The sequence below is a fragment of the Rhineura floridana genome, chromosome 9, assembly GCF_030035675.1.
Source record: "Rhineura floridana isolate rRhiFlo1 chromosome 9, rRhiFlo1.hap2, whole genome shotgun sequence".
NCBI classification, from domain to species: Eukaryota; Metazoa; Chordata; class Lepidosauria; order Squamata; family Rhineuridae; genus Rhineura; species Rhineura floridana.
Genome location: NC_084488.1, coordinates 127,800,828 through 127,818,049, shown reverse-complemented (window position 1 = coordinate 127,818,049; position 17,222 = coordinate 127,800,828). Strand labels below are relative to the sequence as shown.

The 17,222-nt window shown below is 44.1% G+C and overlaps 1 protein-coding gene across 1 annotated transcript in view; it reads left to right on the top strand.

Annotated features, from left to right (window-relative positions):
• Positions 1-17,222, top strand: part of LOC133363705 (maestro heat-like repeat family member 5) — a 116,613-nt gene that overhangs the window by 52,128 nt on the left and 47,263 nt on the right. The window contains exons 16-22 of the mRNA XM_061582974.1: positions 7,447-7,551; positions 8,308-8,443; positions 8,992-9,107; positions 10,508-10,657; positions 11,800-11,957; positions 12,090-12,225; positions 13,010-13,200. Coding sequence (XP_061438958.1) covers positions 7,447-7,551; positions 8,308-8,443; positions 8,992-9,107; positions 10,508-10,657; positions 11,800-11,957; positions 12,090-12,225; positions 13,010-13,200 — 992 coding nt within the window. The remainder of the gene's footprint in view (positions 1-7,446; positions 7,552-8,307; positions 8,444-8,991; positions 9,108-10,507; positions 10,658-11,799; positions 11,958-12,089; positions 12,226-13,009; positions 13,201-17,222) is intronic.

The window sequence follows — 17,222 nt, the reverse complement described above, 5'->3', positions numbered from 1 at the left end:
TGAGGGGTTTCTGATTGGAAGAGAAAAGAAAAATCTTTTTGATTTATAAGACTTTTGTGTAATATATGTCTGGGACTATTTTTTCTGGTCTACTTTTTTTTTGATGAATCTGCTCATTCTTTCTGCTACTAGTTATTTGGACGCTGCGAACTAAAGCTGTTTTTGCACTTCTGGGCATATAAGAGATAAGGGCTGTCTAGAGTGTGACATCAGTTGGTTTGAAAGATTAACTCCTTTGTAACTGGATAAAAAAATAAATTGCTCTTTGCTTGGGACATTGAAAATTGAAGGAGTTTTGTTCCTTTGGTTTTAAGAATGACAATTAAGAAGATCATGGATGTACAAGAAGGGACTTTATCTTTAGATATGTTTCAGAAAATAATGAATGGGATTAAGTCAATAAAACAAGAACTGAGAAATAATAGTCAAGCGTTGAGAATTGAATTTGACGAAATGAAACAGGAGCTGAAAGAAATTCAGGATTCTATGAGAAAGGAGAATAAAGATAGATCTGGAAAACCAAAAAAGGATGAAAGAAAAATTAAAGGCAAGGTTCAAACTATGGAGATTGGATTTAATATGGACCTGGAAAAAGATTTGGATTTCCTGGCTATGATGGATCCTGGAGACAAATATTACGGTTTGGAACTCAGCGCTGTCCCTGAAGGAATTGATGAAGAGATTGGAGATAAAGATATTATCGGTTTGAAAAAATTCCTGGACTGGAAGGATTTGATGGAACTTGAAATGGAGAAAGTTAACAGAATTAATCCCTGTTTTGTGTCAATGGAAAAATCTTCAAGAGATGTGCTAGTGTATTCTGTAAAAAAGAGGAACAGAGATGCAGCTTTGCAACAATACTTCAGTGATACGTTCGGAATTGATGGCAAGGAAATATCTGTGATAAAGGAAATTCCTATCAGACTCTTATTATATGACTATGACAGCAAGATTATTGGGTGCGTAAAGATGGAAGATGGAAGATGGAACCAACAAGGATAATGGAAGAAGAGCGATTTGAAATTACTGGACTTAGTAGACTTGATGAGTTGGATTAATTGACATGTTTATCTAGAAAAAAAATTGATGGACATATATCTCAAGGATTGGAAACTTCTCTTTGACTTTTTGTGGAAGAATAAAATGATATGATGTTAATGAGATTTGATACCAATTAAGGTAACCGCTGGAGGAAGGTGATTTTATAATCTATTAAGAGACAGGCTTGTTATATATTATAGACTTATAGCTGAACTACGACAAATCGGAAGTCAATATTTTAATATTTTTTTCTTTTTTTATTGTATTAGTTATTGATTTGTGTTTTTTCTTTTTGTATTGTTTTGGTTTTGAAAATTTGAATAAAAATTAATTGAAAAAAAAAACAAATTTATCAGGGCATCCAATTTTCAGAAGGATGGTCCAGAGAGCGGTTCAACTCACAGTGTCAAAGGCCTTAGTCAGATCAATAAACGCCTTATATAAAGGTCGATTCTACTCCTGGCATTTTTCTTGAAGCTGTCGTGCAGTGAAGATCATGTCCACTGTCCCCCTGGAAGGGTGGAAACCATTTTGAGATTTGGGGAGGACATCCTCTGAGATCGGTAGAAGGCGATTTGTGAGGATCCTTGCAAGGATTTTACCTATGGTAGCAAGAAGACAGATACCTCGATAGTTCCCACAATTTGTTCTATCACAAAAGGGTGATAATTATGGTGTCCCTAAAGTCTTCCGGGATCTCCTCCCTCATCCAGATTTTTTTTGATGTGTTTATGAAGTTGTTGTGTAAGCATAAGTGCTATTCCTGGGGAGGCAAAAAACCACGGGGCTAAGCCACATGGGCGCATTTCTTCATAGTAAAGAAACTGCTTTTACTGCAGTAATTTATTTGCACCGTCCACAGTTCAAGTTCAATGTTAACTGTAAACACTTTTTTTCCATTCACACAGCAGGCGTTCCTCCATGAAGGACCAATCACGCGGTTTCCTAATGGCTCTTCCCTCTGGTTTTGCATTTACACACCTTGCTGTTGCTAGGGAACTGGGCATGTGCAGTATACACCTTGACCCCTCCCCCCAAAGCCACAATGCAACTTGGGAAAGAAAGTACAATCAATACTGAAGTTGAATGGACATCATTGCTGTTTCTTTGTATTGCAATTGAACCTAAGTCTGCAGAGCCGTCAGCCTCCAGTATGGTCAGCTTGTTTTGCCTGCAGAGAGTGGGCCCTGCTGTGAAGTTGTTGGTTCTGCAGATTTGCATTTAGTTCAGTTGCAAACAAACACAAAGAAATGGCAATGTCCATTAAACAATCTCACAGTAGTTACTTTAATGACCCTGGCTGCAGTGGTGGAGCTGAAAGAAAAAGAGGTGTGTGTTTGTGTGTGTGAGACGGCAAATAAGGTCAGTGGAGAGGGGAAATGAATGAGAATCTTTAAAGGACAATCTTGACATCCTTTCCTGAGCTTGCTAGGAAGGTGGAAGGACATCAGCAGAGTCTGCAGATGAGAGATCAACCCCCTCCCCCCATAACCCCACCCTTCGCCTCCTCTCTGAATTGTTTTTGGATCCTCCGCCCCATGGGAGAAAGCCAGGGATCACCTGCCCGCCTGGTCAGTTACACTCTAGCAAAGCAAAGGACCAGGCACCTCTTGTGTGCAGATGCTGAAGGCCCTGGCTTTGGCTGTCAGTCTCACCTATCTCTCTTTCTGCCTCCCCCTCCCTGTTAGCTAGTATTTGATCCCCATAAACACATAGAGCAAAGAGCACACTAGTCAGTTTCTCCATCACATTAGTAAAGCAAGCAGAAAGCAAAGACATCAGTTTAATCTGACTTCCGGGAAGGGTGACTTCGCTTGTGCCTGCTTTTGAGACGGGCTCCCGCCTCAAAAGAAGCTTATTCAGATATAAATCAGTCAGAACATTTTTTTTTTGACTGATGAAATTTATCCCGGGCAGGGAGAAACGTAGAGATCAATCTCAAAAGCCTGTTTTTGTTGGGAGGACTGGATTTCATTAATTTATGAGAAAAGGTCCAGCCAGCAATGCCGGACGGACTTCTGAACAAGCTCTATCTGATTAATGTGATACGTTTATCTTTTCTTCAAAGAGAAAACGGACTAACAGGCAAGCACCCTTCTTTCTATTATTTTTTTTACTTGGTTTAAATTGTTGCAGCAAAAAGAGATTTGTCAAATGAATCAGCTTTAAAGAACTTCTGGGTGAGCTATAACTCTTCTCTGTTATTCACGAAATTAACAGCTTATCTCTGTTTCTATTGCAAAAAGCTGTCCTGGAAGTGCATTCTAAAGATATAAACAGAAGAGGGATTTCTATTCCAAGGAACATTATATTGTCTGGGACTATTCTCTTTTTGGTCTATTTTATTTTGACGAATCTGCTTCTTCACGACGCCACTAACTGTTTTGATGCTGGGAACTAAATTTGTTTTGTGTTCTTGAACACAGAGAGATAAGGCAGGCTGCTCTGTTTATACTGTGATGTCATCAAGCCTGGAATATTAACCCAATTGTTGCTGAAATAAGAAGTGGTTCTTCTTTATTTTTGTTTTGTTTTGTTTTCGTGGTTTTAAAAATGGCAATCAAGAAAGTGGCTGAGAATCTGGAAGTAATTATGTTTCAGAAAATAATGGATGAGATTGAGATAACGAAACAAACCCTGCGACAGGGCAGTAAGGAGCTGAAAATTGAACTGAGCAAAATGACGCAGGAGCTTAAAGAAATAGGGGATCCTGTGAGAGAGGAGAATGAGATCAGAGATGAGAAAAGAAAAAATAAAGGGAAGATACAAGCCCTGGAGATTGGAACAAATGTGGAATTGGAAAAAGATCTGGAGTTTATGGATATTAGAAATAAAATCTACTGTTTGGAATTTAACGTTATCTCTGAAGAAATTAATGAAGATATTAGAGATAAAGTTATCAATGGCTTGGATAATCTTCTGGACTGGAATGACGTGATGGAGCTTGATATAGAGAAAATCTATGGAATTAACTGCAGCCATGTGACAATGGAAAAACTCTCAAGAGATGAGCCAGTGCATTTTGTAAAAAAGAAGAACACAGATATGACTTTACAACAATATTTCAGCAACTTATTCAGAATTGATGGCAAGAAAATATTTGGGATAGAGGAAATTCCCATCAGACTCTAATTATATGACTATGGCTATGACAGCAAGATTATTATGGAATACTGATAATGGAAGATTGGACACTGAAATTACTGGACTTAACAGGACTATTGAAGATGGAAGATGGAATTAATATGGATAATGGAATAATGGCTATTGAAATTATTGGACCTAACAGATTTTGATGAGATGGATTAATCGATATGTTTATTTGGACTATGGTTATGACAATAAGATTATTATTATTATTAACGAGATGGATTAATCGACATGTTTATTTGGAGAAAAATTGATAGATATATTTCTTAAAGAATTGAAACCTCTCTTTGACTTTTTGTGGAAAGAATAAAGTAATGTTTATGAGATTTGATGATTAATTAAGATAACTACTGGAGGAAAGTGATTTTATAATATAATTTAAGAGACAGGATTGTTATATATTGTAGACCTACAACTGATTTGATCTGCGACAAATGGGAAGTCAACATTTTATTTTTTTGTTTAATCATTTTTGTTTTGTTTTGTTTTTTGTCTTTGAATGTTTTATGATTTTGTTTTGTATGTTTTATGAAAATTTGAATAAAAATTATTGTAAAAAAAAAACAAAGACATCAGTTTAATCTGATATTTGCTACATAAATATCAGATTAAACTGATATCAGATTAAATATCAGATTAAATAAATAGCGAATAAATTGCTATTTACTTTTTTATAAAATCCCGGAATTAGGGAACAGCCATGGAAACTCACAGCATAAAGATCAGTTCTCAGTAGATGGCAAATGTGGGGTGAATAGAGTTTATAATTCTATTGCTTGGTGCGTTACAGATTTGTGTAAACTACAAGGAGCCAACATAAAAAATAATGGCATTGCTCTGCTGAGCAGAACTGCAGGAAGTTGTTGGATAAACCACAAGAAAGAAAATGGAATTCACGGAGGGTGGGAATAGTGGTTGGGGAAGAGGGAGTAGCAGAGAATGACAATTCTCCCACCCACCAAAAAGCATCAAAACAAAGCGTCTTCTGCACCCGTGTGTGGAGCTGAGTGGAGTCTCAACAGTGTGATAGGTTCTGTTTGCAGGTAGCATCATGGAAACAGTGAGAATTAAGAGACCATGAGAGGAGCAGCAAACACACAATAAACCGTCATGTGGATAAGCTTTTAAATGTGTTTTTAAATCTTTTTTTAACAATATATTTTTAACCTTTTTTAAAAAGATGTCTTGAAAGCTTTTTAAAAAATGTTTTTAAAGATGTTTTGTTTTAATGTATATTAATGTAGTTCATGTAGTTTAAATATGTTTTAAAGTGTTTTTAGTGCTTTTGTTTGCCGCCCTAGGGCGGGATATAAATCAAATTATAAATAAATAAAATAAATAAACTCACAGCCAAGGAGCCCTATATATATATATTCACATATATGCATGGTTATTGGTCCTGGGATTCTGAGGAACTGAGACAAATAGTGGTAACGAGAAAGGAAGTTCTAGGCTTAATGGACAATATAAAAACTGACAAATCACCAGGCCCGGATGGCATCCACCCGAGAGTTCTCAAAGAACTCAAATGTGAAATTGCTGTTCTGCTAACTAAAATATGTAACTTCTCCCTCGGGTCCTCCTCCGTGCCTGAGGACTGGAAAGTGGCAAATGTAACGCCAGTATTCAAAAAGGGATCCAGAGGGGATCTTGGAAATTACAGGCCAGTTAGCTTAACTTCTGTCCCTGGAAAACTGGAAGAAAGTATTATTAAAGCTAGATTAACTAAGCACATAGAAGAACAAGCTTTGCTGAAGCAGAGCCAGCATGGCTTCTGCAAGGGAAAGTCCTGTCTCAGTAACCTATTAGAATTCTTTGAGAGTGTGAACAGACATATAGCTAGAGGTGATCCAGTGGACATAGTGTACTTAGACTTTCAAAAAGTGTTTGACAAGGTACCTCACCAAAGACTTCTGACGAAGCTTAACAGTCATGGAATAAGAGGAGAGGTCCTCTTGTAGATAAGGAATTGGTTAAGAAGCAGAAAGCAGAGAGTAGGAATAAACGGACAGTTCTCCCAGTGGAGGGCTGTAGAAAGTGGAGTCCCTCAAGGATCGGTATTGGGACCTGTACTTTTCAACTTGTTCATTAATGACCTAGAGTTAGGAGTGAGCAGTGAAGTGGCCAAGTTTGCTGACGATACTAAATTGTTCAGGGTTGTTAAAACAAAAAGGGATTGCGAAGAGCTCCAAAAAGACCTCTCCAAACTGAGTGAATGGGCGGAAAAATGGCAAATGCAATTCAATATAAACAAGTGTAAAATTATGCATATTGGAGCAAAAAATCTTAATTTCACATATACGCTCATGGGGTCTGAACTGGCAGTGACTGACCAGGAGAGAGACCTCGGGGTTGCAGTGGACAGCACGATGAAAATGTCGACCCAGCGTGCGGTAGCTGTGGAAAAGGCAAATTCCATGCTAGGGATAATTAGGAAAGGTATTGAAAATAAAACAGCCGATATCATAATGCCGTTGTATAAATCTATGGTGCAGCCGCATTTGGAATACTGTGTACAGTTCTGGTCGCCTCATCTCAGAAAGGATATTATAGAGTTGGAAAAGGTTCAGAAGAGGGCAACCAGAATGATCAAGGGGATGGAGCGACTCCCTTACGAGGAAAGGTTGCAGCACTTGGGGCTTTTTAGTTTAGAGAAAAGGTGGGTCAGAGGAGACATGATAGAAGTGTATAAAATTATGCATGGCATTGAGAAAGTGGATAGAGAAAAGTTCTTCTCCCTCTCTCATAATACTAGAACTCGTGGACATTCAAAGAAGTTGAATGTTGGAAGATTCAGGACAGACAAAAGGAAGTACTTCTTTACTCAGCGCATAGTTAAACGATGGAATTTGCTTCCACAAGACGCAGTAATGGCCACCAGCCTGGATGGCCTTAAAAGAAGATTAGACAAATTCATGGAGGACAGGGCTATCAATGGCTACTAGCCATGATGGCTGTGCTCTGCCACTCTTGTCAGAGGCAGCATGCTTCTAAAAACCAGTTGCCAGAAGCCTCAGGAGGGGAGAGTGTTCTTGCACTCAGGTCCTGCTTGCGGGCTTCCCCCAGGCACCTGGTTGGCCACTGTGAGAACAGGATGCTGGACTAGATGGGCCACTGGCCTGATCCAGCAGGCTCTTCTTATGTTCTTATGATAATTCTGCACAATTTGAATGGGGGGAAAAACACATGTGAAATTAGAATTCAGCCCCAGACCATATCAGGACACATTTTCAGACTCTTTCCTTTGTTTTATAGCTTATGGAACCATGGATGAAATCAAAAGTAAATCAAGTGCGAGAGAAAGCAGTGGAAGCAGCCATGAAGGTCTTGACATTTGTAGCAGGACATTCCCAGTTTGATGTGAGTACAGGGGCCACTGAGTTGCCCTGTGCCCAGAACGGGCCTCTCCTAAGAGCTCTGTAGCCTAGAGCCTCAGGCCGAGTCCTGTAATTGCACTGCTTCCCCCAAAGGAGCTCCACAGCTCAGCACCTGCCCCTAGCCAAGGTTCTGGGAGCACAGCTCACCCACAGTGATGCTTGGCCCTTGTTGTTTGTCCCAGATCTGCTCATCAGATGTTTGCTGCCTCTGAGCATGGAGGCTCCATGTTGAGGTTTCCCCAGACTGCTGCATCACGTGGGTCACTGCCTCCTCCATAGAAGGCAAGAGGGGGGATGTTTTTTTCTTGGCTGGTAGCTTGTAAAAGAACTGGAACCGTGTGGACAGCAGGAGACAGGGATCCTGCAAACTCTGTTGGGAGAGGGGACTGTGTGGTTTGGGGCTCTTGTCTGCATAGCACAAGGATGGGAGCACACATGCTATGTGCAGAGGACTGAGTCCTGCACTCGGCTGAGTTGCGTGTTTGGGGAGTGACAACCTTCGGTTCCACACTGACTCTCTGTGTTGCCTGCCAAGTTCCTTCAGTGTGATCAGCTTGGGTTTCTTACAGTGCCAAGCCCTCCCTCTCATCACCCCTCTTTGTTTGCACCTGAAACAACACCACATGGCATCCATCACAGCTCCTGGCAGAGTGGGAAGAACTTTAATGCAGTTGCAGTGTTAGCTGAAAAGCACTGTCCAATAATGAATGCTTCCTTCCTTCCACTTCTATTGCATCAGCTCTCTGGGGAATTCAGCAAGTTTGCCCACCTGACTGCTGTTCTGATTGCTCTGTGCAATGATCCAGTGCAATATATTAGTTCTTTTGCTGTGCAAGGAGTCAGTTGCCTCTACGAGATCCTGCTGCGCCGGAAAGGTAAGGCCCACAATACTTGAAATCAGCCATCACATCTCTCTGCTGCTAGCAGACAGTGAATAAACCAGATGCCACAGGAACCCATCATGCCTACAAGTGCTTTTGTTAAGCACAGGGGTTTGGCAGTGCATAGCTGATTTCTTGCCTTTTTTGTGGTTAGATAAATGCTCCCAGTTGAGTCCAATCCATGTTTTTATCATGACAGATCATGGTTTTGGCATGCAAGCAGTGTAATAGCAGTTCTCTCCCCACGTATGTTTCCCAGCAACTGGTATTTAGAAGCAGACTCCTCCAAGAGTTTTGTCCCTTGTTTCCTGCCCTGGGCTCCTTCTGGAAGGAAGGGCAGGATAACAACAACAACAACAATAAGAATATCATCATCCCTCTCCTTTTTCCCTCGTCATTCCCACCCAGATGAGGCGTAACATGCCTCAGTTCTGCTCTGCAGGGTGGCTGGTACTTAATGTTGCTCTCTGTTATGTCTGAATGAAGTCTCCTTTCCCTATCTTGCCAAAGGGGAATAGCACAGTGATTCTCTTCTGCAACAGGGCTGAACAAAAGCAAGCAAAAGAGGCTGAAGTGGTCCGTGAAACGGAACTCAAGGCCCCAAGAAGAGGATGGCCTTTCTTTTTTGATGCTGGAGAGCAGCTGGTGCATGGCTATGGTACTGTAACAGCCTCTGGGATGCTTGGGGTTGTAAAATATTGAGACTGATAGCTCAGTCTTGGGATTGTTGCCAGGTTCTACTGCAGGCAGATCTCCCCGTCAGATTTGTGAGTTCAGGCTGGAGCAGTATGGTTTCAGAGTCCAGTTCCATGGGTCACCCAGACAATTCCTGAGAAGCAAGGCCTCTGCACAAGCCATGGGAAATGTTTCAGAATGCAGTGACCTCTGCAAAGCACACCAGGGATTGGACACACACACACCATAGGTGTGATGGCTGCCTCCCAACCAACCTGGATCTCATGCTGTCTGAGGGAAGGGAGTTCTGAGTGAATACAGAGTGTAGGCCTCTGTTTGACCCACCCTTCCCCTTTTAAAGAACTTGCTATCACCAGATGGGGTGGAATTGGAATAGAAGACTGCCCCTTATTAATCAGCCTAACAATAAAAAGAGAAAAAACCTCCCTTGGATCTTTCTGAAGCCTCTCAAAGTAGTGCAGTTTTGTAGCTTCTGGATGTGGGGCTGTTAAAATAAGGAGAGACCACACCAGGTTTATGAAACAAGATCTGTAGTTAACTAGAACAGAAAAATACAAAGTTCAAGAGAAAGATATGAAATGCAAAAGTTACAGAAAACCAGCATATTCCCTTTGGAGCAAAAAGGCAAAATAGAGTTACACGATCCTCTGTCCTAATTACATACCCTGCAGCATCTTCTCAAGGGTTGCAACCCCTGCTTCTTTATTCTTTACCGTGCTGAGTTCTACCTTTGAACTAACTTGCCTCCAGACTGCACGCCTGTAGATATTATCTCTGTTTACTTGCCCCTGCCAATCACAAGCTCTGCCCAGTATGATTCAGCCAACAGGAAGCATTGGAGCCTAGGTTACAGGGAGCAGGAAGTTGTAGAGCCTCTGACCTTCCCACCCTCAGATAAGAGACATGCCATTCTCAAGTACACAACGGAGTTCTACTGCCTTCTCATGTGAGCCCCAGGGCAGGTCATTTAAACAGGTTAACCCCAAACAGACAGGAAGAACATGTCCCCACACACTACACAGCAGTCTATACAAGCAGTTCAGGACAGTAAAGTCTAATTCCTTTATAAGGTGTCACAACAACAACTGGTACTTTGGAATATAGGAAGCTGCCTTTATATCAGTCCAAGCATTCTTGTTCACCAAGCTCACTCTGGTGTAGCCTGGACAGCAGCAACAGTAGCTCTCCTGGATCTTGGGCAGAGGAGAATCTTCCCCAATGCCTGTTCTCTGATCCTTTCAACTGGAGATGCTGCTGGGTATTGAATCTGGGACCTTCTGCATGCAAAGCAGGTGCTCTCACCATTGGGCTATGGTCCCTTCCCGGGCAATGGTCCCCAACTCTTGTGCCTGCTCTTTGCAGCATTGTGGCGACCAGCTTTTCTCAGCTCAGCTAACAAATCTCCTGCTGTCTGTTCTGGATCATCTGAGAGGCTCCAACACAGAACTGCTGAAGTCAGCAGAAGAGGTGCTCAATGCAATTCTGAGGAACCATGCCATGAAGGTTGAAAGGGTAAGAGGCTCTCGGCCGGTGGGGAGATGTACTCAGTTCTGAAATTCTTTCCTGCTTGTTAAACAACCCCTGCTTAGGAGCTAGCTTTGTTCTGTGGTTGTAGATTAATCCCACAAAAATGCAATAGCCAATAACAGGGAAGGGGGTTCTGTGGGAGGATCACATTTTGCATCCAAAGAAATAAGCATGCTAAATATAGTAAATATATATTTAAAAATAACCTCTGCACTAGACGTCTGTAGAAGTCTGTAAGCTCCCATAGCTGTTTTACCATGTCTGTCCTGGGCCTCTCCTTTCTGACAGTGGGCCAGTCGTGTAATTCTGTTCTAAAAGGTCCCTTGGGATGCCCTCCAGCTCCATCAGGGGCTGGGCCATGATGACACCGAAGTCCATTATACTCAGCCGAGCATCATGTGCCACTGGGCTGCCCATGGGGTTGTGCACCATAGCTGGCCTCCATCCGAAAGGCCTTCAAGGGCAGTTGCCTTGCTTAAGGTTTTTCCGGGGGGGGGGTTGGTTGGTGGGAAAGCCACATCTGCAATGGACCCCAAATGGACCCCCCTCTTATTGCAAGTCAGAATTGGGTTTCTGTCATACTTGCTCCAGATACAAACAGGGACCTGATCACCCATCTGAGGCCACAGGATGCTTGGGCCCCATTTTGGGGGTCTGCAGTCCCCTCCCACTCCTCCCCATTCCATCATGGTGCTGGATGCTGTTATTCAGCCCACAGTGGGCTCAGCACGAGCCTTCCAACGTTGTCCCTCCGTCAGTGCCTGAGCGGCGAAGTTAGCAGGAGGGAAATGCTTCCAGGCCTAATTAGCACCTCCAAGAATGAATTTGGCTCATTAGTGCTAATTCAGCCTCACCAAGAACTGCATGGGCCATGGAGGGGGATGTATCCAGCCACGTTGGTCTAAAGCCACATTGAGCCCCCAGAAATCTCGAGCCATGGGCCAAATGAATGAGCAGTGCTTTCCCTCAGCAGCCTTCTGCTGTCCTCCACCAAGCCATGGGGAGGGCTAATGGGACACCCCCTGTAGCCACAGCATGGCCCTGGCTTTGCCCACTACTCTTTACTGGGAAGAAGGCCAAAGGCAAAGCTTCCAAAAGGCCTTCAGTCCTTCTTCTGTTCCATCCAGGTGAGAGACATTGTTGGAGCCATCTACATGTGCCTGCAGCTCCGCCAAGCCTCCTACTGGACCCGGAAGGTGGTGCTGAGGGCATTGGCCTTCATGCTCCCTTATCACATGGAGGAGGTGTTGCAGAGCTGCCTGTCTTTTTCAATACCCGTTAACAGGTAGGCTGCTTGACTATCCTGGTCCTTCCCCCGCTGCTCCTCCCTCTTTAAAAGCCTTTGGGAGTCTGGCGTGTCCCAAGGCAAGGTGAACCCAATGACCGATCCCTGTGTCTCACCTTGCTGACCTAACAGGCACGCCAGTGAGCTCTGGGCAGCAATGGCTTCAGGCCCTCAAGTGGCCATTCAAGTCCTGCAGCTCTTACTGAAGAACCTCCAGGTCAAGGATCCTTTCAAAGGCAATGAGGAAAGCACCACCATGTCTCTAGCTGTAAGTACCTGCGCCTTTCCCCCCCGGCTTGGCCTTCCTGCTGCCTCTTGTCTGTCTTCCTGACTGGCTGCATTTGTGTGGCATGCTGGAGGAATTTCTTCTCTGGACAAGAAAGGAAAACCTCCAAGCACAACCTTTTCCTCATTCTCTTGGGGGAGAACAATGTCACTCGGGAACAATGGTACAGCTAGGTCATTTTAGACCCTGGACGCAATGGTCTTATTGGGGGGGGGGGTTAGAGTTGGCAATGTGCAAGGCCAAATCCAGGTTCTTCTGGGCCCTTGGCCAACAGATTATTGTCCAGGACCCTCTTTGCACCACCCCGTCCTCTTATAATTACATGCCTTCTCTAGCAGCCACTGATACACCTTCCTCCTCCTCCACGAATTTGTCCAAACCCTCTCTATAGCCAACCAAGTTGGTGGCCATGACTGCATCTTGTGGTAATGGATTCCAGAGGTTAACTATGGATTGTGTGAAGAAGCAGAGACTAGATGCTCCTTTACTTTTGTAGCCAAGGCACCTGGTGTGATGAACTCCTCCACCTCATAATGGACCATTGCGCAACAGGATCAGTTTTATAATTAATTCTAACTGAGTACTTCATGCTGGAGGTTCCTTTGGTTTGTCATTTGAATCATACTGACCTTAAGGTCAGCCACAGAAGGTCAGCCACAGAATGGCCTAAGATAATAAGCTACTCCACTTTAAAAGTGTATTACGTGTAAAGACCCAGTGAGGAACAGTTCTCTGAGACTGACGTCTTGTGGTTTCTCTCCTCCAGGCAATGAACGTCATCTATGAGACCTTCCACATCCCTGGATATCGGAGGGCCTTGGCAGAGATGCACCTTCAGTTATTCATCCCACTGCTCAAGCAAGTCCTCTACGTGATGCAGCTGGACCTTCCTGATTCTTTAAAAGCCAGACAGGAAATCATCCTCAGAGAAAACTCCAGCGCACTCAGCTTCCAGAGGTACCAGAAACTATCAGTGCTGGAAGGTTGACTCTGTTGACAGTGAAAAAGAGGCAGGAAGGGGGGCGAGCAAGTCTGTTCATGAGAGAGAGGTAGGGCTGGTTCTCCCGCGGAGCAGGAAGGACTGACAGGAGGGAGGGACAAACAGAGGCAAGGATTGCTGTCTGAATGGTGCACAAGACCTTTAAAGACATTATTAGCCCTAGCATGGGGAGGAGGGCACATTTGGGACCCTGCTCCACACAGAAACATCTCTCAGGCCGCCTCCTGGGTTGCTGTGTGGTATTCATATGCCGGACTTGGACATCTCCATGGACACAACCACACTTGTAGTGTTCAGATTTTTCCCTTGAAGGTGGAGTCTTCATTAAGAAGATAAGTTTTAATTCTTTTTCATGACTTATGACGGGGGCTTTCTTGAAACCTCGGAGATTGGCATGAAGGGGATGCAGGGCAGGTGGGAATCTGCAGGGCTTCCTTTTGGGGATTTGTAACCAAAGCAGGACCCAGTTCTCCCGCAGTGCCAACCCGGCTCCCTGCCTCCGGGTGCTGATTGCATCTGCTGCTGTGTCCATCCCGGCATCAGGCCACAGTGGCTGCAGCAGAGGCTGTTCTGCAGGAACAGAGGAGGCTGCCTTAGACGGAGCCAGGCCGTTGGTCCATCTTGCTCAGTATCGTCTACTCTGACTGGCAGCAGCTCTGCAAGACATCAGGAAGAGGTTCGGGTCAGTCTTTCTCTTTCTTTTTTCTTATGGGGCAGCACAATGACATGCTGTGTTTTATTTTTCTTCTGAAAGAGGAAGTTGTCAGCAAGGCATGTCAGGAATTTGTTGAAATATCTAGATATGTCTCTTTCAGATGGGACAACAGGCTAGGCTTCTCTCCATACCTTTTTTCTGGCACCACGACTGGCCAGGCAACCAGACTCTTCCCACAATGCCCTCTGGAGAAAAGGTAGTCTGGCAGCCTGGGAACTGTGTTGCTGTCATCCTGTTGGATCTGATTTAGCACAGGAGGCCATTGCCTTGCTGAGGCCCAGCAGGTCTGAATCAGGTCAGGGCCTGGATGGGAGACCTCTTGGGAAGGAGATGCATGCCACCTGGGATTCCATGGTGGAAGAAAGGTGAAATATAACATAAGAACACAAGAAGAGCCCTGCTGGGTCAGGCCATTGGCCCTTTTCCTGGGAGACTCACCCACATAGCCCACATTGGGTTATCAGCCTTCTCTAGCCAGGCAGGAAATCTCCCTTGTTAATCTGAATCCTCCTCCTCCTCCTTTCCCTCTCAGCGTCTCCTCAGTTTTGAATTCCTGCCAGCGCATGCAGATGTCTTTACTCCTTCTCTGTCTTTTGTTTCTGGCTTGCTATTATCTTATCTCTATCCAGCCTTTATTCCTCTCTTCATACCAAAACAAGAAACAAACAAACAAACAAAAACCCTTCACCAGATGGAAACATTAAAGTCCATCATGGAGGCATTGCAGTTATGAGTCTTCATTGCTTCCATAGACCTTAAGGAGGCTTATTTACATGTCCCAATTTTTCCAGACCATCGCAAATTTCTCTGGTTTGCTTATGCACAGAGACATTTTCAGTACAAGGCCATGCCTTTTGGGCTTGCTTCAGCACCTCAAGTTTTCACCAAGCTCATGACAGCATTCATGGCACACTTCACACAACAGAAAACAAGCAATTTATCCATACTTAGACAATCACTTGATCAGGTCTCCTGTCACTGCTTCAGGCACAAAGTGATATTCAGCAAACACTGCACTGTCTGAGGAGTCACAGATCCTCATCAATGTTAAGAAGAGCCATCTGGTTCCTTCCCACCATCTGGTTCACCTAGGAGCCTTGACAGACACCTCCACAGGGAATATCACCCCTGCACCAGATAGAATAGCCAAGATCCAGGCCACAGTCCAGACTAGCTTGGCCTCCTGATACCTTGCATAGACATAATTCTGTGGGCCTGAGCTCATACCAGACAGCTACAGTGGCTCCTTCTTCCCCACTAGGATGCAATTGCAACTAAAATGCACAAGTCGATCTGGCTGGCTGCAGCTCTCAAACAATCTCTTCAGTGGTGGTTGCCCCTCAGACACCCCCTGAAAGGAATTCCACTAATTTCCCCCCAGTGATTTCTGCTCATGATGGACGCCAGCCTTCATGGGTGGGGCACCCTCTGCCTGCATCTTACGGCCCAGGGAACTTGGGGCATGGGGGAGAGAGGCTACAACACAAATTGGTTGGAGCTCAGGGCAGAGGCCTTGCCCTCAAACACCAGGCATATACTCCTTCACAAACATGTATTAGGCTTAACTGACATTTCAACCAAATGTCATTTGAACAAACATGGAGGATTGATATCTCGCTCTCTACAGCTGGGAGGCACAGGGCATCATGGAATGGGCAGAACACAATTTCTCAGCTCATTCTCAGTTTTAGCCTTCCTGACGCCATCCCTGCAATTCTGTGCTACCTGTCGTACTCTTCCTTGGTGGTCTGGCCTTCCTTCCACTTCCTGTATGTGTCCTTTTTTGTTTTCAGGTCATCTCTGAGCTTTTCTTGAAGCCACATTGGCTTCTTCTGCTGTCTTCCCTCTTTTTTCCTTGCTGGAATTGTTTGCTGTTGTGCCTTTAGAATATCCTCTTTTAGAAACTCCCATCCATCTTGGACTCCTTTTCTCATTAGGTTCGCTTGCCATGGAACCTTACTTAACAATTGTTCTGAGTTTATTAAAATAAGCTTTCCTGAAGTCCAGGGTACACATATGGCTTCTCTCAGCTTTTGCTTCTTGTAAAATCAAGAACTCAAATATAACATGGTCGCTTTCCCCCAGAGTTCGTGTAACTGCCACTTCATCCATTAAGTCATCTCTATTGGTTAGAATCAAGGATAGCTGATCCTCTGGTTGCTTCCTGCACTATCTGTAGGAGAAAGTTATGTCCAACGCAAGTCAGGAATTTCTCGGAGGGACCATGTTTGGCAGAATTTGTCTCCCAACAGATATTGGGGTAATTGAAGTCCCCCATTACTACGACATCATGCCTCCTCAAAACATTGGCAATTGACTTTCCAAAGTTTCATCCTCATCTTCTCCTTGATTGGGTGGTTTGTAGCAGACTCCACCATGTAGTAGACTCCACCATGCTCCTTTTATTCCTTGCCCCATTTATTTTAATCCAGATATACTCAGTGGAGCTACCAAGCTCATCGTCTTGTATTTCTGTGCAGGGATATATATATTTTAACATATAGTGCAACTCCACCTCCCTTTCTATTCCCCCTATTCTTTTTGAACAAGTTATAACTTTCAATTGCTGCATTCCAATCATGGGAGCTCCTTGAAGAAGGCTATGTACAAACCATACATTTACAGCACGCAACGCATGCACACACAAACACAAACACACACATAGAATCATAGAATGGTAGAGTTGTAAGGGGCCTATAAGGCCATCAAGTCCACCCCCTTGCTCAATGCAGGAATCCAAATCAAAGCATTCCCGACAGATGGCTGTCCAGCTGCCTCTTGAATGCCTCCAGTGTCGGAGAACCCACTACCTCTCTAGGTAATTGGTTCCATTGTCATGTGGCTCTAACAGTTGGGAAGTTTTTCCGGATGTCCAGTGGAAATCTGGCTTCCTGCAACTTGAGCCCATTATTCCATGTCCTGCACTCTGGGACGACCGAGAAGAGATCCCGGCCCTCCTCTGTGTGACAACCTTTCATGTACTTGAAGAGTGCTATCATATCTCCCCTCAGTCTTCTCTTCTCCAGGCTAAACATGCCCAGTTCTTTCAGTCTCTCCTCATGGGGCTTTGTTTCCAGTCCCCTGATCATCCTTGTTGTCCTCCTCTGAACCCGTTCCAGTTTGTCTGCATCCTTCTTGAAGTGCGGAGACCAGAACTGGACGCAGTATTGAAGATGAGGCCTAACCAGTGCTGAATAGAGGGGAACTAATATTTCACACGATTTGGAAACTATACTTCTATTAATGCAGCCTAAAATAGCATTT